The 26,973-nt window shown below is 57.9% G+C and overlaps 1 protein-coding gene across 3 annotated transcripts; it reads left to right on the plus strand.

Moving 5' to 3' along the window:
- Nucleotides 1–2,199: 2,199 nt before the first annotated feature.
- On the plus strand, nucleotides 2,200–26,948 carry POLD1 (DNA polymerase delta 1, catalytic subunit). Of its 3 annotated transcripts, XM_082608333.1 has the most exons (27): nucleotides 2,200–2,264; nucleotides 10,341–10,543; nucleotides 10,906–11,019; nucleotides 13,007–13,153; nucleotides 13,239–13,364; nucleotides 13,435–13,603; nucleotides 13,694–13,775; nucleotides 13,852–13,981; nucleotides 14,490–14,656; nucleotides 14,916–15,020; nucleotides 16,397–16,537; nucleotides 16,621–16,731; nucleotides 17,042–17,233; nucleotides 17,330–17,418; nucleotides 17,488–17,604; nucleotides 17,796–17,909; nucleotides 18,224–18,371; nucleotides 21,820–21,915; nucleotides 22,031–22,168; nucleotides 23,538–23,713; nucleotides 24,042–24,194; nucleotides 24,335–24,437; nucleotides 25,260–25,392; nucleotides 25,485–25,598; nucleotides 25,918–25,970; nucleotides 26,044–26,141; nucleotides 26,762–26,948. In XM_082608333.1, exons 2-27 carry the CDS (start codon nucleotides 10,342–10,344, stop codon nucleotides 26,865–26,867), a joined length of 3,324 nt encoding a protein of 1,107 aa, XP_082464459.1. In that variant the 5' UTR covers nucleotides 2,200–2,264; nucleotide 10,341; the 3' UTR covers nucleotides 26,868–26,948. The 3 variants fall into 3 exon arrangements, with proteins under 3 accessions (XP_082464459.1, XP_082464457.1, XP_082464458.1); XM_082608331.1 differs by having other exon boundaries at nucleotides 17,330–17,604; XM_082608332.1 differs by lacking the exon at nucleotides 2,200–2,264 and adding an exon at nucleotides 4,439–4,599 and having other exon boundaries at nucleotides 17,330–17,604.
- Nucleotides 26,949–26,973: the final 25 nt, after the last annotated feature.

Here is a 26,973-nt window from a genome sequence, read left to right on the forward strand (position 1 = left end):
ACTGCAACAAAGAGTAGCCACTGCTGGCCGCAAATGGAGGAAGCCTGCATACAGCAACGAACACCCAACGCAGCTAAATAAATAAATAAATAAATAAATAAAATTTAAAATGTATGGAGCATTTACTATGTGCCAAATACAAGATTAGGCACTGGAAACATCAGTGAACAAGATAAAGTCTCTCCTTGCAGCCACCGTGGAAAACAGTATGGATGTTTCTCAAAAAACTAAAACGGGGGGAATTCCCTGGTGGTCCAGTGGTTAGTACTCTGAGGGCCCGGGTTCAATCCCTGGTCTGGGAACTAAGATCCCACAAGCCATGCGGCTCGGCCAAACAAAAACAAAACCAAAAGCAAAACTAAAACTACTACTCATCACAGGATGCAGCAATCCCACTCCTGGGTATATATCCAAAAAGAACAAAAACACTACTTCGAAAAGATACGTGCACCTCAGTGTTCACAGCAGTATGATTTAAATTACCAAGATATGGAAGCAACCTAAGTGTCCATCAGATGAATGGATAAAGAAGATGTGGCGTGTATATACACAATGGGATACTACTCAGCCATAAAAGAATGAAAGTTTGCTATTTGCCGCAACCTGGGTGGACTTGGAGGGCATTATGCTAAGTGAAATGAGAAAAAGACAAATACTGTATTTTACTTATAAGTGGAATCTGGATACAACAAAGTAGTGAATGTAACAAAAAGAAGCAGACTCACAGATAAAGAGAACAAGCTAGTGGTTACCGGTAGGGGGGAGGGCCAACAGGGGTGGGAGAGTGGGAGGTGAAAACTATTGGGTGTAAGATAGGCTCAAGGATGTGTTGTACAACATGGGGAATATAGCCAATATTTTGTAATAACTGTAAATGGAAAGTAACCTCTAAAATATATATTAGGGGGCTTCCCTGGTGGCGCAGTGCTTGAGAGTCCGCCTGCCGATGCACGGGACACGGGTTCGTGCCCCGGTCCGGGAGGATCCCACATGCCGCGGAGCGGCTGGGCCCGTGAGCTATGGCCGCTGGACCTGCGCATCCGGAGCCTGTGCTCCGCGGCGGGAGAGGCCGCGGCAGTGAGAGGCCCGCGTACCGACAAAAAAATAAAATAAAATTCAATTCAATTAAATATATATTAGGGAATTCCCTGGAGGTCCAGTGGTTAGGACTCTGCGCTTTCATTTCCGGGGGCCGTGTTCGATTTCTGGTCGGGTAACTAAGATCTCACAAGCTGGGCAGCACGGCCAAAATTAAAATTAAATTTAAAAAATAAAACAATAAATAAAAAGATCAAGTCCCTCCTTGGAGTTGTCTACCAGTCAGGGCTGGTAATGGGGGGCTGAGCAAGGACTGCTAGAAGGTAAGGGAATAGGGGCTTTAATGGGGTCAGCACGGGGCAACGTGGGAGCTGGAAGAGGAAGTCCGGCAAGGCCTCACAAAAGGCCCAGATGAGTTCAAAGCAAGGAAGGGCAGTGGAGTTCTCCTAATGTCTCCTTCTCTTGCGCCTTGAGGGGACACCGAGGTGAGCTGGATGGACAGTCCTGGTCGAGGGTGAAGAGGGTGTTGCTTGGAGGGATGGGTTGGGTCCTGAAAAACCTTTTTTTTTTTTAGAAGGGGGAGAGGGAACAGCGGAAGTGAGAGTAGTTAGAAGAGACGGTCCCATCCCAAGCAGTGTGCCTGTCGCCTTACAGGTGTGCCCGCCCTGCGCTGAGTCCAGTTTACAGATGGGGAAACTGTGGCTGTGAGCCAGGAGAACCGACCAGGCCAGGATCTGAGCGCGAACCGGCCAGCCTCTACGGAGAGGGAAAAGGTCAGGCTGCGCGAGCTGAAGAATGAACAGTGCCCAGGTGGTCCTACCGAGCAAGGCCTCGGCCAGGAGGCAGGTGGAAAAGCAGAGGAGGCGCGCCTAGCACCTTAGAACTGGCGGAGTCGTGGTGACGGCCAGTGCCTACGACCGCTGCGCGCGCTCAGATAACACTGGGTCGCGACGCTTCGGCACGGAGGGGGCGTGGCTTTGAGCCGCATACGTCAGAAGGGGCGCGGTTCGGCGAGGGTTCGTCAGCAAGGGGACTAGACCACAGCCGGCGTCTGAAAGAGGGGGCGTGGCCTGTGCCCCAGAGGTGGGGGATACAGGGCGTGGCTTTCCCCTATTCGGGCGGTAGGGGCGTGGCCCGGCTCGGCGCGCCTCTACTCTGGGCCTGCGCGCGCCGGAGTCAGGGGTCACGGCGGCGTGGGCTGTGGCGGGAAACGCTGTTTGAAGCGGGTGAGTTACGGGAGAAGGGAAATTGCAGGAGATTCGGCCTGGCAGGGAAGGGGGCTTGAGGAGCCGGGCACGTGGGTCTGAGAGAGGGTTGTGAGGGGTCGCGTGGGGCGTGACGGCGAGAGGAATCCCCTTGGCTTGGGGACGCGCGGGAGAGGGGCAGGGGCCTGTTGTGGGCGCGTGCACGGGGACGCGCGGGAAGATGAAGAGGGTGGGGCGCCCCTTCGGCGTGCGGGGGGCGCATTCTCTGGGCTCCGTGGACTCACCCTAGAGGGTCTTTGGGGCGATTGGTTCCGGAGGCATTGGGGACTGAATGGTGCACGTGGGGGCATAGCGTCTTCTTTTATTCACTAAATATTGAGTATTCTGTGCCAGGCACTGTTCTAGAAGCAGGCGCTACAACAAGAACAGGTCAGAAAAGGTCCCTGTCTCAGGGGGAGACAGACAGTAGACAAGTAATAAGTATAAACGATAAAGTAATGCTTTCAAGCCTGTGATACGTTATCCCAAGTGAAGTAAAACAGAGTAGCCTGCTTCTTTAACTAGAGTGATCAGGAATCGTCTCTCTGGGGAAGTGACATTTGAGAGAGAAGCCAGCCACGTAAAGAACGATCTGGGCAGGGGGATCATCCAGGGCAAAAGCCTCGAAGTAGGAAGGAACTTGGAGTGCTTGTAGCTGGAGGGAACAGGTAAGGCTGGAGACGGGATAGAGAACCAGATCCTGCAGGGCCTTGTAAATCTCGGTGTGCGGTTAGCTTTTATTCTAGGTTCGATAGGGAGCCGGGGGAGGTTTGAAACATCCCAGCAACATGACCCTCCCCTGCGTTTTAAAAAAAAGTCCCTGGCGGCTGACTGAAGATAGGATTGTAGGAGGAGCAAGAGTGGAAGGAGGGAGGCCAGTTAGGAGGCAGGAGGGGACCGTAGGTGGCTCCGCCTGCAGTGCAGGTGGGGAGAATCCATCAGGCGTAGGTTGTGTTTGGGGTTTGAGCCCGCACGATGGGATAGGGTAGGAAAGGGGAGCCCAAGATTACTGCGGTTTGCGGTTTGAGCAGCAGGCTGGAGGGAGAAGGCTGAGGGGGAACAAGTTTGGGGGTGGCACCCTGAGGGCAGAGCTTAGGTGGAGTGAGTGGGCAGGGTGATGTCAGTGTCTCAGGTTCACGGCCACACCCACTCCAGGAACCTCCTGCCTTTTCTCCCCCTACTTCCTGCACTTCCCCACCCAGGCCCCTTAGGTTCCTGTCCCACTCAGGGCCTTTGCCATGCCCTTCCCCCCTCCTGCAATGCTATTCCCTCTCTTCACTCCTTCAGCCAGCTGCTCGTGTGGCAGGGCCTTTGTTAGGCACCGGGGAGCCAGTGATAATTCAGTTTGGCTGGGGGAAGGACAGGAAACCTCAAGCCAGAGCGCTCTGAGCTATAAAGAGGTAGTGCTGGTCTTTGGGAGCCAAGAGAAGGCCGGGGCTCAGTGCAGACTCGTGGAGTCGGTGACACTGGAGAGGAGTCTAAACTGACACAACTCGAAGTGGCCTGCGTTCCAGGCACCGTGCTGGGTGATGCTGGGGACCCAGACTGGAGTGAGCCCCTGACCCCTGTTTTTGAGGACCTCCCGGCCCAAAGCCATCGTGGCTCGTACAGTAACGGAAGTGCTCCAAGGCACTTTGAGATCCCCAAGGGGCAGCTGATCAGCATGGAGGAGCCGAACCAGAGCCGAGTCTCGGAGGACGCAGAGGCGTTAGGTGGCCAAGAAAAAGGAGGATTTCATCCAGCAAATACTTCCCAAGAGCACGTTCCATGCTGGATAATGCTGGGGACCCAGAGAAGCATCAGCCCTGCATCAGCCCAGAACCTACTCTCGAAGGTTCTCTGTCTGGTGAGGGAGTCAGACACAAGCCCACATGGTCCCCAGCCTGTGACAAGGGCAGCGGGAATCAGAGAGGCTCAGAGGCAGGACAGGACCAAAGAATGAAAAGTGTGTAGTTTTCTGGGGGACAAGAGTGGATAGGTTCACCTGTCATTATTTAATCAATCCCTCAGCGGATGTGCGTGAGCCAGGCTACGGGGGCGAGCAAGCTGATGAGCCTGTCCGCATTCTGTCTCCCCAGCTGGGCAGAGGGCACTTCACCCCCATACCTCTCCTGGCACACCTGGAGGCCGCAGTCTGGAGCGCTGGTTTCCGGTGGGGCTCTGGAGCCAGCCTGCTTGGGTTTGAACCCTGGCTCTGCCCCTCTGAGCTAGCTGTGCCGCCTTGGGCAGGTGGCTTCACCTCTCTGGGCCTCAGTTCCAGTCATTGTGTTGGAGGGTTAATAGCAGCACCACCCTCAGAAGTTTTGGTGAAAATTCTGTGAGTTCCTTCCTTCCTTCTGCATTCGGAAAATGTTTATTGGGCACGTACTCAGTCCCAGGCACTCTCCTGGGGACGTGAGATATAGCAGGAAACAAAGATGAAATCCCTGTTCTCACGGCGTTTCCATTCTCCTCGTGGGGAACAGACAGTAAACAAAATAAATAAGCAGTGGTGCTCAGACCTGAGCAGCATCAGAGGCCCTGGAGGGCTCGATATGCAGATTGCTGGGCCCCACCCCCAGAGGCCCTGGTTCAGTAGGCCTGGAATGGGGCCTGACAGTCAGCATTCAGACAAGTTCCCACCAGAAGCTCATGCTGCAGGCCCAGGGCACCACACTTTGAGAACTCTTAAGACCTGGTACAGTGCACCAGACAGCGACAAAGGCCAGCAAGAAAAGTAAAGCAAGGGAAGGGGTTGGAGAGTATCAGGATGGGGCAGGGGGCTGTATTTTTAAACAGGCCTCACTGAGTAGGGGACATTCGAGCAAAGACCTGAAGGAGGGGAGGAGGGAGCCATGGGAAGGTCTGCGAAAGAGCATTTGCAGAGCAGCAGGAACAGCTTGTGCAAAGGTCCTGGGATAGGACCAAGCCTGGAGTGTTTAAGGAACAGAGAGGAGGCAAGTGGCTGGAGTGAGCAAGGGAAAGAGGGCTGAGGTGGTGTCCGTGAAGGGCGGGGTGCAGTTGTGCAGGGTCTTGTGGGCCAAGATGAGGGCTTTGCTTTTAACTGTGCGTGAGATGAGAGCCAGGGGCAGCGTCCGAGCAGAGCAGGGAATGGATGATGTGACACACTTGTATGGGGTCCCTTTGGCTCCTGAGTGGAGAACACTGAAGGGGCAGGGTGCAAGGACGGAGATGGAGGTGGGGTGGGGGAAGAGGCTATCCATTCATTCAACAGATATTTCTTTTTTTTAAATCATAATCGTTTTATTTTAATTTTTTAATTCTTTCACAGGGGAGTGGGAGCCCTGAAGACAAATTCCCCAGGTGTGGGGGAGGAGGCTTTATAAGCTGGTTCGGCTGGGAGAGGTCAGGAGTTAGGGCTGTTGCAGTAGTCGGGGTGGGGGATAGGGGAGGTCTGAGGATGCCGATGGTAGGAAGCACCCTTTTTTTTTTTTTTTTTTTTTTTTTTTTTTTTTAGCCTTGTGGTAGGGAATGTGGGATCTTAGTTCCCTGACCAGGGATGGAACCCGTGCCCCCTGCCTTGGAAGTGCAGAGTCTTAACCGCTGGACCGCCGAGGAAGTCCCAACAGATATTTCTTGAGCGCCCTCTATGGTCCAAACGCTGTTATTGACACCTGTGATAATTCAGTGAAGGAAACTGCATCCCTGCCCCCTAGGAGCTCATTTTCCAGCAGGGGGAGCCAGACAAACAGCAATGCACAAAGTAAAGAGACCAACCATTTTAGGGAGCCAGAGGGGCCAGACTGGGAGGCCGAGAAGCGGTGGGACTCCCATTCGTTGGAAGGAGAGCTGATGGGACTTGAAGATGGAGTGAGCGTGTGGTCTGAGGGGAAGAGAGAAGTTGCGGTGACTCCAAGGCTGTTGGCTTGATGGGAGCTGCCGCTTACTGAATCGGGGGAGTTGGTGTGGTGCGAGGAGCACGGTTGTGGGGAGATCAGGAGCCCGGCTTTGGAGTCTGGGGTGCCTGAAGGGACCTGCTCACAGAGGGCAGTTGGATCTGTCAGTCTGGAGCCCAGGCTGAAATCTGGGCCGGAGACACAAAAGCGTAGAGGTGGCATTTAAAGCCGTGAGGTTGGGTGGGATGGGATGACAACCTCGAGGGAGTGAGTGTCACAGAGAAACTGGTGACTGACCCGAAGCAGACACTCATCGTTGTGTGTTACTGCTGGATTCTCTCGCTCTTCAGTATTTGCTGCTGAAGCGTCGAGAAAGGGAGAAGCTCACAGCGTTTGCCAAACTCCTGCTCTGCGCCGGGGCCCCTAATGGGGGACGCCTAGGGGCCTCCGTCCTTCTAATGCTGCCTCGCCTGCCTGCGCTAAGGGCGGCGCCTGGGATAGGGAACTAGTCCAGGACCCTAGGTTTTGCTCCGGTGACAGCTGCCCTCCCATCGTACCCCCTGGCCACAGCCCGGTGACCCAGGGCTGCCATTCGGCCCCCTTCTACCTCCCTCTGCCAGGCCAGGTCTGGCTACTCCTCCAGGCTCCTGGAAAGCCCTCAGCTTCCTCTGCTTCCCCCGGGTTTCTCCCCCAGGTCCTGACTCTCTGCATCTCTCACAGTTACTGCAGAGGGCGCAAAAGGAGAGCTGGTTCAGATTCTTTCTCCTTATACAAAACCCGCGTTTGCACGGTCATAGCCGCACTGTTCACAAGAGCCCAAAGGTGCAAACAACCCTCGTGGATGAACACAATGTGAGATAGCGACGCAGTGGGGAAATATTCAGGCATTAAATGAACGAAGCACTGATCCGTGCTACGTGGGCGGGCCTTGACAACATCATCCACAGGGAAAGAAGCCAGACACCAGATTCCATTTCTAGGAAATGCCCAGAATAGGCAAATCCATCTAGACAAAGTGGATCAGTGGTGCTTTCGGGGAGGGGGAGGAGGGGGATGGGCTGACTCCAGAGGGTCTCTTTTTGGGGCGTTGAACGTGTTCTAAAATGGACTGTGGTCATGGTTGCACAAGTCTGAATATACTAAAAACCATTAAAGTATACACTTGAAATGCATGAATCATATGGTATATGAATTAGCTCTTGGTCAAACTGTCTTCTCACCCCAGCCCCCCAGGGAACCAGTGTTGCCAGTTTGTTACCCATCCTGCCAGAAGTATGCATGAAAAGCCAACATCTTTGGATATATTCTCCCACCCACCTTGTGAAAATGTTATTTTTATTTTATGTGTTTACCTCCAACTTTTAATTTTGAAAAATTCCAAGCCTGCAGGGAAGTCCCAAGACAAGAACAGTTAACAGCCATGAACCCTTTGCCTGGATTTGCCAGTTGTGAATGTGCTGCCTCATTGGCTTTATCTTGACGCACGTACACTTTTTTTTTTTTTGGGCTGAACTATTTGCAGGTTGTAGTCATCATGATACTACAGGATAATTATAATCAAGCCATTTACCATGAGGCGATACTGTTATCTCATAGGCAATCCTTATTCGGTTTGCCCAGTTGTTCCAGTGATACCCTTCAGAGCTATTTTTGTTTTTTTAATCCAGGATCTGACCTTGCATTTAGTTGTCATGACTGCGTAGTCTCTCCTTTAATCTAAAACAGTTTCCTGGCCCTTTTTCCCCCCTTCGTGACTTTGACATTTTTTGAAGATTCCGTCTTGCAGGCCAGTCTTGTCTTTGGTTTGATTGTTTCCTAATGATTAGAATCAGGATAAACATTTTCTTCATTTTCTTAGACACCTTTTTAAAAAAAAATATATATATATATATATATACACACACACACACACAAAAGTTCTCTTACGTACAACATTCTGCACTTTGCTTTCTCTACCTAACAATGGGCCTTTGAGAGTCCTCCGTCTCAGTACATAGAGAGCTTCCTCATTCCTTTATAGAGCTGCATAATATTCCATGGAACGGAATTCATGTAACTTATTTAAACAGTCCCCCAGGGGAGGGCATTTAGGTGGTTTCCAGTCTTTTGCGACTCCAAACAGTGCTGCCGGAAATAACCTTGTAAATGCAGGTTTTCATTATGTGATAGTGTATCTGTAGCATAAACCCCTAGATGTGGAATTGCAGCCTCCCCACTTTTATTGTTTTTACTTGAGGTGCAATTTACATATGGTGAAATGCACAGGTCTCAAGCGTACAGTTGGATGTACAGCACATTTCCATCACACCACAAAACAACCTCATGCCCCTTCCCAGTCAGTCTCTCCCACCCCAGAAGCAGCCTGACTTCTAGTACTGTAGATGAGCTTAGTCTATTCTATAACTTTGTGTAAATGGCATCATACAATATATACTGTTTTTTTAAATCGAGGTGACATTAACCATTTTAAAGTGTGTAGTCAGTGGCATTTAGTGCATTTACAATTTTCTGCAGCCACCACCTCTGTCTGTCTAGTTTCAGAACATTTTCATCACCCCAAAAGTAACTCCCCATTTCCCTAGCGTGTACTCATGTGTCTGGCTTCTTTTATGCATTTTTTTGGTAACATCTTTATTGGAGTATAATTGCTTTACAACGGTGTGTTCGTTTCTGCTAATAACAAAGTGAATCAGCTATACATATGCATATATCCCTGTATCTCTTCCCTTCCCTCTTGCATCTCCCTCCCACCCTCCCTATCCCACAAAGCACCGAGCTGATCTCCCTGTGCAATGTGGCTGCTTCCCACTAGCTATCTATGTGAAATTCAGTCATCCTGTGAGTATATCAGCGGCCACCTCCTTTTTAATGCTGAGAAGTGTACCATTGTATACCACCAGCATTTGCCATAACACATCCCCAGTCAGCTCAGAATTTTTCCATTCTGTGTGTTTGTTAAGGTCTAGGCTAAGCTGCTGTAATAAAGAAACACCAAGGCACAGTAGCCCAGGCAAGACACAAGTTTATGTCTCCCCATAACCATCCAAAGGTAGGCAGCCCTGCTCCAGAAGGTCGTCAAGGGCCCAGGTTCCTTCCTTCTTGGAGCTCTGCATTCCCTTCAGTGTAGTCCTTGTCCCCGTGGTCAAGGTTGGCTCACTGCCGCCACATCCACGCTCCAGCCATGGGGAAGGGGGAAAAGGCTGGAAGGCAGGCTTTCTTTTCAGGCTGTCCCAGAAGCTGCACACCTCACATTCACCCCCATTCCATGAGAAAGAACACGATCATGTGACTACCCCTCGCAATGCACCTTGGGAACTGTAGTCTCAGGCTGGACTGCCTGTGGCAGCTCCAAGGCAAGGGGTGTGTTGCAAAAAGGACTAAGGGGAGACTGGATGTGGGGGGATAGTTATAAGATCCAGAGGTGTTCCCTTGCACCTAGGGCATCTGACCTGTCCCCTCCCCCACTCTCTCCCAGCTGGGTCTGCGTCTGCTCTAGTTTTCATAATCCCCTCCGTCCTGGCCTGATGTTGGGAGAAGTGTACTTTTTTACAACTTACTTTTCTAAATAAATAATTTAAAATTTTTTCATTTTTAATAATGTCAAATTACAGGCCTGAAGGAGGCACTTCCCAGCTGTTTGTAGAAGGAAGGCCTGGGCCAATGGGGAGAGGGGCAGGCGAGGGCATTGAGGACAGGGGCTTATGGGAAGGAAAGGGATGATCTGAGGACCACGTCTATGATGAGAGAGGGGGGAGGGTGTGCAGGGCTGGTGCCAAGGGGTTGGCAAGGGGCAAGCAAACGAGGACAAAAATTATGTGGAAAGCTTGAGCATGTGAGGAAAGGGTTAAACTGAGCTGGGCATTGCTGAGGATTGTTGAGCATCTGGAAGGTGCCGGCACCCCCTAGCCTGTGGCGGGGGTTGGGGTGGGAAGAGTGTTTGTGGGGGGATGGAGAGTCATGTTACTCTTCAGGCACTCCAGAGATTGATTGATTGATTGATTGATATTTAGTTATTTTTTGGCTGCGCCACACGGCTTGTGGAATCTTAGTTCCCCAACCAGGGAGTGAACCCACACCCTCAGCAGTGAAAGCACGGAGTCCTAATCATTGGACCCAGGGAATTCCCCACTCTGGAGATTTTAAAAAGCTCACAGTCATGGTGGGTGCATGGGAGGCCATGGAGAGGATGGGCACCCTCACCCCGCTCCAACTTGCCCCACAGGATGGATGGTAAGCGGCGACCGGGCCCAGGGCCTGGGGTGCCCCCAAAGCGGGCCCGTGGGGGCCTCTGGGATGAGGATGAGGCATATCGGCCATCGCAGTTCGAGGAGGAGCTGGCGCTGATGGAGGAGATGGAGGCAGAGTGCAGGCTGCAGGAGCAGGAGGAGGAGGAGCTGCAGTCCGCCCTGGAGGGGGCTGCGGACGGTGAGGCCTAGAGCAGGAGCCCCTTGCACCCCACGCCTGTCATGCCTCTGAACCGTGGAGCTGACCTGTACCCTCTAACTGCCAGCCCCTGGCTCACTTTGAGCTCCACAAGGGGCTGACCTTTGACCCCATGTCAGTAGGCCACCTCTGTTTCCTGTCACTTCCAGTCTAACTTTGACCCTTGACTCCTCAATCTCTCTCGAGTTTCCGGCCTGATCCAGGCCACGACCTCCACCTGACTTTCTTTTCACAAACCTGATGCCACCTGCGGGATCGCTGGCAGGGCTGGGAAGGCAGTTAGTACTTATTTCCGAAGCAGGACCACAACTCCATGGAGCCCTGCTTCCCTCTCCCGCGTCCAGGGCAGCTCTCCCCAACAGCCGTCGATGCCCGATGGCTTCGGCCCTCCCCGCCCCGCCTGGACCCCCAGACGGAGCCCCTCATCTTCCAGCAGTTGGAAATCGACCATTACGTGGGTGAGTTTGGGGGACGGAGGCCTGGTGGGTGGGAGGAGGGGCCCTGGGCTCCCAGGTGGAGGCTGGGTCAGGTCAGCCCCTCTGGCTCTGTGGGAGGAGATGGACACAGGTAGTCCCCGCCCAGGTGACCAGGGCTGTGAGAGGGAGGGACAGGGCTGGGGTGGGGGCATCCTGGAGGAGGGGGGCATCTTCTAAATGAGGCCTGAAGGAGCTGGCTCCTCGCAGAGGGGAGAGGCGTGTGGTGTGGTGTCCATTCATCCATCCAGTTAGTCGGGAACAAATGAGTGTCTGCACTGAGGCAGCCCTGTTCCAGGCAGACCAGGTCCCTGCGCTCAGAGGCTCACGTTCTAGAAGGAGAGGCAGAATAAGAAAGGAAGTGGATGGGAATTCCCTGGCGGTCCAGTGGTTAGGACTCTGTGCTTTCACTGCCGAGGGCTCAGGTTCGGTTCCTGGTCGGGGAGCCAAGATCCCACAAGCCGAGCGGTGCGGCCAGGAAAAATAAAAAGGAAGTGGAACGTGAGGTGGTGGTGAGGGTAACCGAGGAGCATCGAGCAGGGCGGCGGTGCTGGACCTCGCGTCATGGAGGTGCAGGAAGGCCCTTCTGAGGAGGCAACACGGAGCTCTAGGGGTGTCTGGGAAAGCGGGATTCCCGGCAGAGGGCCCTGAGGAGGGAGTAGGTCTGGTATGTTTAAGGAACAGCCAGGAGACCAGTGAGGCGGGAGCGAGGGGCGAAGAAGGTGGGAGGTGGCGGGAGATCCTGTTGGCCCACTGAGGACCTCGGGGCTCCATTCTGAGAAGGCTGGGGAGCCTTTGGCAATGGAGAGAGCCCCTCCAAGCCCTGACTTGTGCTTCGAAGACTCCCCTGTACGAGAGTGAAAAGACAAGCCACAGGCGGGGAGGAAACATTTGCGGTCCATATGTCTGACAAAGGACCAGTGCTGCGAATGAAGAACATTCAGATCTCAAGAGAAAGAAAACAATCCAGTTCGAAAGTGGACAGAAAACTTGGACAATTCGCTAGAGGATCTACGATGGCAAATAAGCACATGAGATGATGTGCTGTGTCATCAGCTATCAGGGAAGTGCAAAGGACAGTCACCACGAGACACAAACGCACAGCTGTGAGGAAAGCTAAAGTGAAATATACCAACACCAGCAAGTGCAGACAAGGCTGCGCAGTGTGCCAGGAGCTCCTTGTGCTCGGTGGGGCCGCAGTGTGATGCAGCCGCTCTGGGAAACAACCTGGCAGTTTCCTACGGAATTGAACCTACTCTTTTTTATTTTTCTGGTGGTAATTGAATTTTTGTTTTTTTCCCCAAGCTTTATTGAGATGTAAGAGTTAAACCTACTCTTACCATAGAATCTGGCAATTCCACCCCTAGATATTTACCCTAGAGAAACAAACACCTACATTCAAACAAAATCCATGGGTGTTGATCGCTCTATTCATAACCACCCCAAACCAGGAACAACTCACATGTCCTGCAGCAGGTGAATGGATAACATATCACACAGTGGTTCTCCACAATAAAAGGCAACAAACATGACAAATGCAACGACATGGATGGATACCAGAGGTGCCAGACCTAGAGGGTTATGTAGTGTTTGACTCCATTCTGTGGATGGTCTCAAAAAGACAAAATCAGGATGACAGAGAACAAACCAGCGGTGCCAGGGGGCGGGGTGGAAGCAGGTGTGATTACAAAGGGGCAGCATGAGGAAGCTGTTTGGAGTGACAGGACCGTCTTGTACCCCAATTTGGTGGTGGTTACATGAATCTATCCCTACGTTAAAGCTCATAATGCTGCCCACACAAAGTTGATTCTACTTTTGAAATTTGCAAAAACGGTGGGGGGCTCCCTCTAGCTGTGCAGTGGGAAAAGGACTGTAAGGAGGACAAGGGTGGGCACGTAAACCAGGAGGGAGGCAGGCACACCTTTGAGGTGTCCGAGAGAGCAGCCCCTGCCTTCCCCTATGACACCCCCAGGCCCAGCACGGCCCCTGCCTGGGGGGCCCCCGCCGTCCCAGGACTCCGTGCCGGTGGTCCGCGCCTTTGGGGTCACCGACGAGGGAGTCTCTGTCTGCTGCCACATCCACGGCTTTGCACCCTACTTCTACACCCCGGCACCCCCCGGTGAGTGGCCCCGACCCCTAAGACCCCTTCTCGCCCCTACCGCCTGGAGGCCCCCTGCACTTCTGACCGGCCCTCCCAAACCCAGGGTTTGGGCCTGAGCACCTGAGCGACCTGCAGCGGGAGCTGAACGCGGCCATCAGCCGGGACCAGCGCGGCGGCAAGGAGCTCAGGGGGCTGGCCGTGCTGGCCATGGAGCTGTGCTCCCGGGAGAGTGAGTGCTGCCCCAGGGGCCAGGTGGGTGGGGGTCCCTCCAGGCCGGTGCCAACCCGCTCCGTCTGCAGGCATGTTTGGGTACCACGGGCACGGCCCCTCCCCGTTTCTGCGCATCACCCTGGCGCTGCCCCGCCTCGTGGCTCCCGCCCGCCGCGTCCTGGAGCAGGGCATCCGCGTGGCCGGCCTGGGCACCCCCAGCTTCGCGCCCTTCGAGGCCAACGTTGACTTTGAGATCCGGTACGGCCCCTGCCTCGCTCCTCCAACCTTCGCCTCCTTCCCCTCACCCCCCGAGCCAGCCTCTGCCCACTGACCCTCATCCCCCTGCAGGTTCATGGTGGACGCGGACATCGTTGGCTGCAACTGGCTGGAACTCCCGGCTGGGAAATACGTCCTGAGGCCGGAGGGGAAGGTGCGTGGGTCCCCGGGCTGGGGTGGGGGACACAGAGCCGGGACCCTGCAGACGCTGACCCACCTTGTCCCCACAGGCCACACTGTGTCAGCTGGAGGCGGACGTGCTGTGGTCGGATGTGGTCAGTCACCCGCCAGAAGGGCAGTGGCAGCGGATCGCACCTCTGCGGGTGCTCAGTTTTGATATCGAGTGCGCTGGCCGCAAAGGTGTGTCCCCGGGGCCTGGGGGTCCTCCCTCCCTCCTTCCGGAGGTTAGTGATCTGCCAGGCTCACCCCGGGAGTCCCTGCACTTCTTCAGCTCACTCAGGGAGAAGGGAGTAGACACACAAGCAGACAGGTTATTAAAAGACTCACAACGCGAAGGAGGAAGGTGATGGAGACAGACAGGGCTGCTTCAGACAGGTGGGCAGGGGAGGCCTCGGGCGAGGGACTAAGCTTCGTGAAGAGGGAGGGGCGGGGAGAGCATTCCCTGCAGAGAGAGCAGCAGGTGCAGAGGCGCTGGGGCAGGTTGGCCCAGCCTGTGGGGGGTGCGTAAGAGGGCCCGGAGCTGCAGGCAGTGGGGGCGCCAGGGTGGATTGTGCAGGCTCTGCAGGCGGTGGGGACAGAAAGGAGCGGGTGGGCCAGGGGAGATTTAGTAGAGGTGCACCCACCCGATGTGCCACGAGGGAGCATCAGGGGTCAGGTCCCCGCCTCCCCCTCCTCCCTCCCCTTGCAGGCATCTTTCCGGAGCCTGAGCGGGACCCCGTGATCCAGATCTGCTCGCTGGGCCTGCGCTGGGGCGAGCCAGAGCCCTTCCTGCGCCTGGCGCTCACCCTACGGCCCTGCGCCCCCATCCTGGGCGCCAAGGTGCAGAGCTACGAGCGGGAGGAGGACCTGCTCCAGGTGGCTCTCGTTCCGTGCCCCCCGACCCCCATTTTCCTCAGCTCCCCACACCGCACCTCCCAGGCGCGAGGCCATTTTCTGAGCCGTTTCCCCCTGGATTCGTTATTTTTAGAAGCACCTTCCCAGTCTTTCTTCCACGGGTGGGAGGGCTCTTGGGCTGCTCTTGGGGACTTCCAGAACATTCCAGGAGTGGGGAGGATCCATGGCAGGGGGTTGACCAGGATGACAGCCTGGGTGACCCGGTGTGCTCTTGCCTCAGGCCTGGTCTGCCTTTGTCCGCATCGTGGACCCCGACGTGATCACTGGTTACAACATCCAGAACTTCGACCTTCCGTACCTTATCTCCCGGGCCCAGATCCTCAAGGTGTGGCAGGCGGGTGGGGGCATGGGGCTGCCTTCAGACACCCCACTGAGGGCTCAGGGTGTGGGCGGCTTTCCAGCAGCTCCAGAGGCCTCCCCAAAACCCTGGCTCTGGCCCTGTCCCTGCCCTGTTCAGAGCCCAGAAGGTTTCTGTGGCTTTTGCAGAGGCGAGGAAGCATTCGTGGTTAAGTAAGAGAAGGCTCGTGTATTTGGAGGGGCACACTGAAGCGGGCAGGGGTGCAGTGCCTCGTTCTTCGGGCTTTAAAATATGTCAACAAAGAATAAGGAAAAAAGGGGGTGTCCTTGAAGTAGGTGGCTAAACCTTGATGCTTGAATCTGGTGTGGGCCTGGGGATGCGTATGAGCTTGCAGGGGCTGCTGTAACAAAGCCCCACGGTTGTGTGTCGTCTCTCAGTGTGGAGGCTGGAAGGCCAGTCAAGGTGTCGCAGGGTTGGTTCCTTCTGAGGCCTCTCCTGGCTTCCAGTCGCCTCAGACATTGCTGGAGTGTACATGGCACTCTCCCTGACTCTCCCTTCTGTGCATGTCTCTGTGCTCCAATGTCCCCTTTTTCTAAGGGCACAGTCATATTGGATCAGGGCCACCCTAATGACCTCAGCTTAACTTGCTCACCTGCAAAGACCCAATTTCCAAATGAGGTCACATTCTGAGGTGCAGGAGTTAGGACTTCAGCATCTTTTGGGGGGACCCAGTTCAACTCCTAACGGGGTGTATTGTGTTATTTTCTTCCTTTTCTCTATGTTTGGCCAGTTTCATAATGGAAAAAGCAAACAAGCACACTTTAAGGCCCCCAGCAGCTCCAGGGAGAAGCCCACCCCTGTCGGCCTGGCGTTTATACTCCGGCCTCCGCTCCCTTCCCTTGCCCTCCACCCCCAGCCTCGTTGCTCCCAGTCCAGCTCAGGCCTCTCCTCCACACCTGGCCCCGGCTCATTCACTGTCGCCAGTGCAGACCTGGCGCTCCACACCGTGCCGTGCTTGTGCTCCCGCCTGGCCGTCCTCCAGGCCTCCCACCCCGAGCACCCGCTGCTTCCCCATCAAGCTCAGCACCATCCCCAAGTCTGCCCCTCCCCCCGCTCCCGCAGCCAGAGATGCCGCCCCCCAGCCCCTGGGCACCGTCCTTGCCCCTTCCCGCCCGCCCGCAGCCCTCAGGCCCCTGACTCTCCCTGTCCCAGTCTCTCCCATCCGTGCCTGCCCAGCCGCAGAGGGTCCTGCCCCAGAGCTGCCCCTGCCCGCGGCACTCCCAGCAGGAAGGGAGGGTGGCACCGCAGGGGGTGTCATGGGTTGTCTGGTCACCGTTGCTGTGGCTCGGCCCTGCGGATCCCACCGCCACAGCCCTCGCCCTCCCCACGTGCTGTGCCCCCAGGTGCAGACCTTCCCCCTCCTGGGCCGCGTGTCCGGCCTCCGCTCCAGCATCCGGGATTCGTCCTTCCAGTCCAGGCAGACCGGCCGGCGGGACAGCAAGGTGGTCAGCATGGTGGGCCGCGTGCAGATGGACATGCTGCAGGTACGGCCGGGCCGGGTGGGGGCTGCCCTCACAGGGCCGCTGCCCCGGGGCCGCCGCCCACCCGCTCCCGCCCCTCGCTGCAGGTGCTGCTGCGGGAGTACAAGCTCCGGTCCTACACGCTCAACGCCGTGAGCTTCCACTTCCTGGGCGAGCAGAAGGAGGACGTGCAGCATAGCATCATCACTGACCTGCAGGTGCCCGCGCCGCCCCTCCTCTCTCCCCACCCTTCCGACCTCGGCCCGCAGCGCCCGCCTACCTTCCTGGCCGGGACGTCCGCCTCCCGCTGCTCTCCTGACCGTCCCCTTTGGCTCCTCCCTTCGACCTCTGATCTCGCTGCGCAGACGGGCCGTCCCTAACCATCCCCGCGACCTCTGGCATGGCGACCTTTGCTCCGCTGCCCTGCCCCGACCTCTGGGCCGCACTGGGTCCTCAGGCTGTGCCCTCCTCTCCTCCTTCCTCCCGCGCTGTCGCCTCCCTGGCCCCTAACGCCCGTCCGGTCCGCAGAACGGGAACGACCAGACGCGCCGCCGCCTGGCCGTGTACTGCCTCAAGGACGCCTTCCTGCCCCTGCGGCTGCTGGAGCGCCTCATGGTGTTGGTGAATGCCATGGAGATGGCGCGCGTCACCGGCGTGCCCCTCAGCTACCTGCTCAGCCGCGGCCAGCAGGTCAAGGTCGTGTCCCAGCTGCTGCGGCAGGTCAGCGGGCGGAGCCCAGGGCGGCCCGGCCACCATGCTCCCCGCTGAGGGGCCCTGCCCGCGCCCACCCACAGTTCCCGCCTTTTCCCCTCCCAGGCCATGCGCCAGGGGCTGCTGATGCCCGTGGTGAAGACGGAGGGCGGCGAGGACTACACGGGGGCCACGGTCATCGAGCCCCTGAAAGGGTACGGCCCGGCGGCGGGGTTGGTGGGGACGGGGGGGGCTCCCCACCCTGACTCCTTCCGGCCCCCCAGGTACTACGATGTCCCAATCGCCACCCTGGACTTCTCCTCGCTGTACCCGTCCATCATGATGGCCCACAACCTGTGCTACACCACGCTCCTACGGCCCGGGGCCGCCCAGAAACTCGGGTATTGTGTCCTCCTCGCCACGTGTACCCCGAGACCACCCAGGGGCCGGCCTCAGGCGGGCTGGGGCGGGGGATCCAGAGCTAGTGGGGAGGAGAGGGGACTGGCAAGAGGCGGGAGGGGGGGGTCCTGAGGGGATGGAGGAGGAGCCCGGGAGGCCAGGCGTCATCCCCACCACCTTCGTTTCGGCCCAGCCTGACCGAGGATCAGTTCATCAAGACGCCCACGGGGGACGAGTTTGTGAAGACGGCGGTGCGGAAGGGTCTGCTGCCCCAGATCCTGGAGAACCTGCTCAGCGCCCGGAAGAGGTGGGCTCTTGAGCTCGGCCGCCCACCCCCGCTCAGAGCTCAGCCTCTCTGGGGCGGCCTGGCAATCCCTGTCCATCATGGGTGCACTTAGCTGCAGCTGTGCCTGAGTTAGAACAAGGAACCCCCTGCGGGCAGCTCCCTCCAGCCCCTGAGCTGGGCACCTCTGTGCAGCGTGCAACCTGCACAAGTGTATGTGGCACCCCTTTCTAGAAAGGCACCCTGACCAGTGCCCAGGCCCGGGCCTCTCGTCTGCCCCTGAGGCCTGAGATGCCACCTGAATGGCCTTTGCCTCCCCCTCCTCCTTCTCCTCCCAGGGCCAAGGCCGAGCTGGCCAAGGAGACAGACCCCCTACGGCGGCAGGTCTTGGACGGGCGGCAGCTGGCGCTGAAAGTGAGCGCCAACTCTGTGTACGGCTTCACCGGTGCCCAGGTGGGCAAGCTGCCGTGCCTGGAGATCTCACAGGTGAGTGCACCGCGGCAGGTAGGAGACAGACAACCACCCCTTGGGGAGAACCAGGGCTCAGTGTAGTAGAGGTCAGGGCCCAGGTGGCCCCAACCCGCCGACCTTTTGGAGAGTGGATGCTTGTGTGATTGGTTCATTCGTTGGTTCAGTGAACACTTGCTGAGCGTTCACTGTAGGTTGGGCCTTGTGCCCTGTGGGTCCAGCAGGTGACACAGTGGATGAGATTTCCTCCCCTGGTGCCTAGCCTTGCGGGGACACAGATGGTGATAGCAGTAAATGTGTATGGGAAAGCAGTTGGCGCTCTGCAGACAGATAAATTCCGGGAGGGCTGGGGTGGAGCGGGGCGGGGCGGGGGAGGCAGAGGCCGAGGGACTGAGGGAGGGAAGCAGTTTTGCTCATTCTTTTCACCTGTCACACAGTCACCTGACAGCCCCTATGTCCCTGGCAGTCTGCACCCCAGCCCACCTCCTCCCCTGGTCCCCATGAGGGTGGGGGAGCAGAGAGCAGGTTCCCTCCCTCCTCCTGATGGGAGAACAGGGCCGTGTGTCTGTCGGGGGGGCTGGGGCGGGGCTGGGGGCTCACCCAGCAGCACGGTCAGGCTCTGGCAGTTGATTCGCGGTGTGTTCTTGGTCACAGTTGGAACGGGCACGAGGGTCCCCTGTCCCGTCCCTGTTCGAGGATCCCAGGGAACGGGCACGAGGGTCCCCTGTCCCGTCCCTGTTCGAGGGTCCCAGGGAACGGGCACGAGGGTCCCCTGTCCCGTCCCTGTTCGAGGGTCCCAGGGAACGGGCATGAAGGTCCCCTGTCCCGTCCCTGTTCGAGGGTCCCAGGGACGCTGCTTGGCCGGTGCCAGGGCAGTGCTCTGTTCTGAGAGGGAAGGTGGGCATAACAGCCCACTCCCTCCCTCCCTCCCCGCCACAGCAGCATCCTAGGCCTGTTTACTCTGCTGTTCATACAGAAAAACAGAGCCACAGCACGACCACAAAGCTCCTGAGTCTGAGGTTCTGCCACGCTGGGATCAGTGCCTCAGCTCATGGCCTAAGAGATTCTTAGAGAGGTCTTCTGTCTAGCTCCTTCCGCTGGGGTTTGGGTCCCTGCACATTCCAGACTTGGTTACCTCCAGCCACGGGGAGCTCCCTTCCTGAACATTGTGTCAGTCCTCACATGGCTGTGGGTGGAACACTTGGAAGAACTGGCAGTGGGTGGGCCTTATGCTGGGAGGGGCCTGTGCACACACACACACACTTACAGTCCAGGGGCCCCCAAGCCCATCCTCAGATCCAGTGATTCACGAAAAGGATTCCGAGAACTCAGAAAAGCTGTTATACTCATGGTTATGATTTATTACAGTGAAAGGATAGGGATTAAAACCAGCCAAGGGAAAGGCACATGGGGCAGAGTCCAGGGGAGACCAGGTGGAGGCTTCCAGTTGCCTTTCCCAGGGTAGTCCTGCAGACGGCACTTATTCCTCCCGGCACTGATGTGTGACCATACACACGGTACTGCCCATTGGGGAAGCTCCCCTGAGCCTTGGTGTCCTGGGTTTTTATTGGGGGTCAGGTGCATGGAGCGCCATGTGACTGACCTTAGTTACTCAGTCTCCAGTCCTTCCAGACGTCAAGCTGGATACCATGTTGCCCAAGGCCCCACCATAAATCACATTAGCACAGATCACCTGATGTGACCCAAGGTCCCAGATGAACAAAGACACTTGTCAGGCAGGACACTCCAAGGGCTTAGAGCAGCGGTGCCCACCCTTTTTGGCACCAGGGACTGGTTTCGTGGAAGACAATTTTTCCATGGACCTGGGGTGGTGGGGGGATGGTTTGGGGATGATTCAAGTGCATTACATTTATTGTGCACTTTATTTCTATTATTATTACATTGGAATATATAATGAAATCATTATACAACTCACCATAATGCAGCATCAGTGGGAGCCCTGAGCTTGTTTTCACTTGCCACTCACTGATAGGGTTTTGAGATGCGTCTGCAAGCAACTGATTTATTATGGTCTCTGTGTAGTCAGACCTCTCTGTTAATGACAATCTGTATCTGCAGCCGCTCCCCAGCGCTAGCATCCCCGCCTCAGCTCCCCCTCAGATCATCAGGCATTAGATTCTCACAAGGAGCACGCAAGCTAGATCCCTCGCATGCGCAGTTCACAGTAGAGTTCGTGCTCCTGTGTGAATCTAATGCTGCAGCTGATCTGACAGGAGGCGGAGCTCAGGCAGTAATGCGAGCGGGGGTGGGGGGGTGGGGGTGGGCGGCTGTAAATACAATCGAAGCTTTACTTGCTCGCCCGCCTCCTGCTGTGCGGCCTGGTTTCTAACAGGCCACGGACTGGTACTGGTTCATGGCCGGGGGTTGGGGACCCCTGGCTTAGAGGTTCCCTCCCAGGAGCCAGCCAAGAGCCAGGCCTCTCTTTGAGCGAGGTTAATCTCTTACAGTAGGCCACCCTTACTGCTCTTACTGGCCCTTCATAAGCTCTGGGGGCATCTCCCATCCTCCTTGGTGGGAAAAAGTGGATGTTTGGCTGTCAGGTTCCAGCCCCAAGGGGAGGCCAGGCAGGAGGGTGTGGCTTTGCTTCCCCTGGGGCTTCCTCATAGCAGCTGTTGCTTCCTGGCCTTGTCTCTCTGTCATTTCCCTCTCAGCCCCTTCCCTCTGTCTCTGTTATGTCTCTGTTTCTTAGCCTCTTTCCCTATTTCTGTCTCTCAAGCTTATGGGGACAGCAGAGTGGAATAATAATTTTTAAAAAAGTACTGAGTCATTCCAGAAAGAAGTTAGAAAGAAAAAGGAACATAGAACAGGTGGGACAAATAGAAGACAGTTAGTTGGATAGTAGATTTAAGCTCAGATATAATCAGTAATTACACTAAACATAAGTGGCCTCAATGCTCTAGTTAAAGACAGAGGTTTTCTGGGCGGATCCAAACAAAAACAGAAGAGTCATACCTGTTTCTCCTTAGTGTGTCCCTTCTCCTCCCCCAGCTTCAGTTTCCTTATTTGGAAAAGAACGGTCTTTCCATGGCCCTGGTACAGCACCCTACCTTTGGGGGGACATTTCTGATTGCCCAAGGATAGGGGGATGGGACCAGGAATGTCAGTGGTCCTGCACCACGGAGAGCTGCCTGCAGTGTCCACAGATCCTCAGCACCTCCGTGGAAACACTGAGCTGATGGCCTCTTCTGGCTCCAGCCTTTCCACCCCTATTTGCTGTAGTCAGTTCCTCCTCTGTGCCCAGAGCCCTGGGCCAGGGACCTACTTCCAACAGACCATTAAGGAGCAGCTCAGTAGCCGCATTTTGCAGATTTGGAAACTGAGGCCCAGAGGGGCAGTGGCTCATCCATACTCACACCTGCAGAAAGCAGCAGAGGTGGGACCCTGAGCCCGTGTTCTCTGGGGACGGCCCCTGGGCCCTCACTCTGCCTGATTCTGTCTCTGACAGAGCGTCACTGGGTTCGGGCGCCAGATGATAGAGAGAACGAAGCAGCTTGTGGAGTCCAAGTACACGGTGGAGAACGGCTACAGTGCCAATGCCAAGGTCAGGGGCCTCCTGCCTGCCCACTTTGGCCTGAGACAGGCCTGGGGTTGGTGTGGGAAGTGCAGGGGCCGCCAGCATCTCCCCAACCCTCTGGGTCACACGTGCCCCTCCCCAGGTGGTGTATGGTGACACTGACTCAGTCATGTGCCGATTTGGCGTCTCCTCTGTGGCTGAGGCCATGGCCCTGGGACGGGAGGCTGCAGACTGGGTGTCTGGCCACTTCCCCTCACCCATCCGGCTAGAGTTTGAGAAAGTAAGTGGGGGCCCCCCAGTGCTTGGAGTGGGCAAATGTGGGTCTTGCCAGTTTTGGGGGGGTCTCTGATTCTCAGGGTGCCTGCAGAGTTTGAGTGCATTTGGGTAGGGTTCTACTGCATCAGCATCCAGGAACGCCCATTGTTGCTTATGTCTCCATTTTGAGGTGCGCTGATCTGGCTGCCCTGGGTATCCTATTGTTTGAGTTCATCAGCCCCAGTTTTATTTATTTATTAAAAAAATTTTTTTTGGCCATGCTGTGCGGCATGCAGGATCTTAGTTCCCCAACCAGGGATCGAACCCACACCCCCTGCTGTGGAAGCATGGAGTCTTAACCACAGGACTGCCAGCGAAGTCCCTTATTTTTATTTTTTTTATTTTTTTATTTTTTATTTTTTTTTTGCTGTACGCGGGCCTCTCACTGCTGTGGCCTCTCCCGTTGCGGAGCACAGGCTCCGGACACACAGGCTCCGCGGCCATGGCTCGCGGGCCCAGCCGCTCCGCGGCATGTGGGATCTTCCGGGATCGGGGCACGAACCCGTGTCCCCTGCATCGGCAGGCGGACTCTCAACCACTGCGCCACCAGGGAAGCCCCTTGAAGTCCCTTATTTTTAAAAAATTTATTTAAAAAATTTTTTTCTTAAGCCCTAGTTTTGAGATATTGTGTTGCCTGGATCCTCCTGAGTTTGGGGACCTTGGTTTTGGAAACCTCCAAAAGCCTTGGGCTTTGCTATGCAGAACGGTGTCTGTTTCCTAAAGACGCCGTCGGTCTCGGAGCGTCTCTGGTTTTCAGGTGTTTTCAGGGGCTGTCCTGTGCAGCAGGGGCCCTGACGGGGCAAACCCTGGATCGGGGCACCACTGTCCAGTGCTCCCTGCCTCCCAGTGTGCGACAGGCTTGGGTCTGGGAGCCCTCATGCCGGATTCATCCCCTGCGTTCAAAGCTGGGGTCAGGCCTTGGGGTACACCTCTCAGATTTGGAGCAGGGGTATTTGGAGCAGGGGAGGTCCCTGCCCCAGGGCTCATTCCCTGCCCTTAGTCTCCTCTCTTTGAGGGGGTGCTGCCTGGTCTCCCCCATCTGCCTCAGGTCTGTTTCAGGCCCCCATTTGGGGCTCTCCTGACTTCACCCCAGTGTCTGGATCTCGGGTTTTAGGGTCTAGCTTTTTCCCAGCCCATTTCTGACCTGGGGTCCCTGGAATGCTGAGGGTGTCCCCCTGAGCTGAGGTGCTGGGGTCTTAGGGTCCATCTGCCCGTGTCCCAATCCTGTGTCCCAGGGACCATCCCAGTCTGGCCCTGGCTGTTTCTGGGGAAGCCTCAGGATGGGGCACTGGCCCCCGCAGCCTCAGGGGCTCTCAGCCGCGGGTTCCCCCCAGGTCTATTTCCCGTACCTGCTCATCAGCAAGAAGCGCTATGCGGGCCTGCTCTTCTCCTCCCGGTCCGACGCCCATGACCGCATGGACTGCAAGGGCCTGGAGGCCGTGCGCAGGGACAACTGCCCCCTAGTGGCCAACCTCGTCACCGCCTCTCTGCGCCGCCTGCTCATCGACCGGTGTGTGGAACCCTCACCCGGACCTGCAGCCCGGCTTCTCTTCCCTCAGGCCCAGGAGCCCAGCCCCCAGCCCCTCCTCCCTTGGGGACACAGGTGTCAGGCCCAGCCCTTTGTCGGTGGCGGAGCTGTGGAAAGAGTGTGGGGTCCGACAGCTGCGGGTTCCGGCCCTGCCTCTGCCACTTGGCAGCCTGCGGCCGGGCAGGGCCCCTCCCCGCCCCTGGAGCGCATCCTGGTCCCCCAGCCTCAGGGCAGTGGAGATGCCAGCCGGGCGGCTGCAGCCACTGGTGACGCCCTGGTGACGCCTGTCCGTCCGTCCGCCCTCCTGCAGAGACCCCGGGGGCGCCGTGGCGCATGCGCAGGACGTCATCTCCGACCTCTTGTGTAACCGCATCGACATCTCCCAGCTGGTCATCACCAAGGAGCTGACCCGCGCAGCCGCAGACTATGCGGGCAAGCAGGCCCATGTGGAGCTGGCCGAGAGGTCAGCCCAGCGCGGGAGGGGGCGGGACCGGCCAGAAATAGCCCCTCTCCCGCCAGCTGGGCCCACCACTTCCTACCCCCCAGCCTGCCCCCACCATCCCACCTGCCCTCACCCGGCCCGCCGCCCCGGTCTCCCCGCAGGATGAGGAAGCGGGACCCCGGGAGTGCGCCCAGCCTGGGCGACCGTGTCCCCTACGTGATCATCAGTGCCGCCAAGGGCGTGGCCGCCTATATGAAGTCCGAGGTCAGGCCCACCTGGGCTGCCCGCTCCCGCCCAGCTCTCCTCTGCTCTCACTTCTGCTTTCCAGGCCTGGTGGGGAGGGTGTTTCTCTCCGCAGGCCCCACGGGGCCTTGAGAACCGCCCCGCAACACACCCCGGGGAGTTGGCTCTGCTCCGGGCCTCCCGGTACCCTCTGGAGAGGCCCCCCACCCCACCCCTCTTACTCTGACCCCTCCTGGCTCCATCCTGCAGAAGGGGGCCTAGCCTCACTGCACAGAGCGAGAGTGCCTGTCTTACCACCTGTTTCTGTGTCTCTTACTGGCTCCTTGATCCTGGCTCTCCAACTTGTAATTCCCTTGGATTCGTACCCTCCCCCATCCTACCTGGATGTCCAGTGACCTCTGACCCCCCCCACCCCTTTGTCAGTCCCCAGCTCCTGTCCCGCTACCTCTTATCTTGGCTTCCAACCTTCAGCTCCAGCTCACATCCACCTTCACATCTCCTGTCCCCACCGTGAACTCTGACCCTTCCCTGGTGACCTGAGGGCTCCTACCTGTGGACCCTAGCATGGATCACAGGGCCCGTGGCCAGGGACCCCCATGACTTCTGACCCCATCCCAGTCCGGGCCCAGTGACTGCCCCCCACCGTCGCCCCCACTCATGACTGGAAGACCCACGGCAGCTCCCGGTACCCTTCACTCTGGCTGCCCGCTGTTGACCACAGCCCCTGCCCCCCTGCCTGGCAGGGACCGCAGCCCCTCATCCCTTCCCGGGCCTCTGTGTGTGTGGCTGCGGCCCCTCCACTCTGCCCCCCCGGTGAGTCCACCACGGCCGCTCCGCCCGCAGGACCCCCTCTTCGTGCTGGAGCACAGCCTGCCCATCGACACGCAGTACTACCTTGAGCAGCAGCTCGCCAAGCCGCTCCTGCGCATCTTCGAGCCCATCCTGGGCGAGGGCCGAGCCGAGGCCGTGCTGCTGCGTACGGTGGGGGGCAGCCAGGGCGGGGGGGGGGGTGTCCCGGGGCGGGGGGCGGGGGAGGGCACCGGGCCCACCGCCTGCCTTCGTACGCAGGCGGGGACCACACGCGCTGCAAGACGGTGCTCACGGGCAAAGTGGGCGGCCTGCTGGCCTTCGCCAAACGCCAGAACTGCTGCATTGGCTGCCGCACTGTCCTCAGCCACCAGGGTGAGCACCATCCCCGACCCCGACCCCGTTTCCCCGGCCCTCCCACCTCTGCCATCACCCAAGGGCCCTGGCACCGGCCCCACGTGCTGGCATGGCTACCTGGATAAGCCCCGGCCCCCAGGTGGGGGGCTCCTGTCTGCAGGCAGCCCCACGAGGGTCCTGGGCCCCCCGCCCCGGGAGTTCCCCAGGGAGTTTTCTCCACACACTTGCTCCCTTGTTCTCTCATCATGGGGACTTTCAGAGGCCGGGATGGGCAGCGGGCGGGGAAGGGGCAGGGGTGGGGCGGCCCGGGCTGACCTGCCCCCCTCCCCTACCCCAGGAGCCGTGTGCAAGTTCTGCGAAGCCCGGGAATCGGAGCTGTATCAGAAGGAGGTGAGGGGTCAGGGGAGGCGGGGCGGGGCAGCTGGGGGTACGCAGCGCCGCCCACTCAGCCCTTCATCCCCAGGTGTCCCACCTGAACGCCCTGGAGGAGCGCTTCTCGCGCCTCTGGACCCAGTGCCAGCGCTGTCAGGGCAGCCTGCACGAGGACGTCATCTGCACCAGGTGGGCACACCTGTTGGGCCCCAGCGCTGGACTGACCAGGTTCCTCCGAGCTGCCGAGGCCTATGGACCAAAGCCCCGGCTCCGGGCTCTCAGGCTTCGGCGCCCCCCGCATCGCCGACCCTCGGCGTCCTGGCCTGCAAAACGGGCCAGTGCCCATCCCAGCCTTCTTGGGGTGGGGTTGGGGGCTGCTGAGTGGGGGGTGCTGGGCACCCAGTATCTGCCCGGGAAATGGAGAGAGAGAGAGAGAGAGAGAGAGACACACACACACACACACACACACACACGCACGCACACGCACGCACACACACACACACACGGTCCTGGCCCCCTCCGCCAAGGCGGGGCCAGCCTTTCCCCAGGGAACGGGTGGGCGGGGCGGGTTCCCACGCCAGGTGCCAGGTGATATACGGCTGGTGGCCCAGCGCCTGAGCGAGCACCCGCTGTTATCGGCTCCCCCCATGCCCGCTGAGCAAACAGCCCATCGTGGGAGGGGGGTTGGGTGGGCAGCATACAGGGGCCAAAGTCCTGGGAACGGCCCCTGCCCCACCACTGGGCTGGGCAGCAGGACTCTGGTGTGCCCGGGCAGCGGCAGTGGCCCTGACCCCCGTCCTCACCCGCAGCCGGGACTGCCCCATCTTCTACATGCGCAAGAAGGTGCGGAAGGACCTGGAGGACCAGGAGCAGCTTCTGAGGCGCTTCGGGCCCCCCGGCCCCGAGGCCTGGTGACCTCTGACCTCGGCCGACTCCCCACAAGGGCCTTGTGGGGTGGGATGGGTGGAGAATTAATAAAGTTCAGGCCTTTTGTTACCCGGTGCTTTGTGGTCCCTGGGGG

Source organism: Mesoplodon mirus, assembly GCF_964341445.2.
Source record: "Mesoplodon mirus genome assembly, chromosome: 19".
Lineage (NCBI taxonomy): Eukaryota > Metazoa > Chordata > Mammalia > Artiodactyla > Ziphiidae > Mesoplodon > Mesoplodon mirus.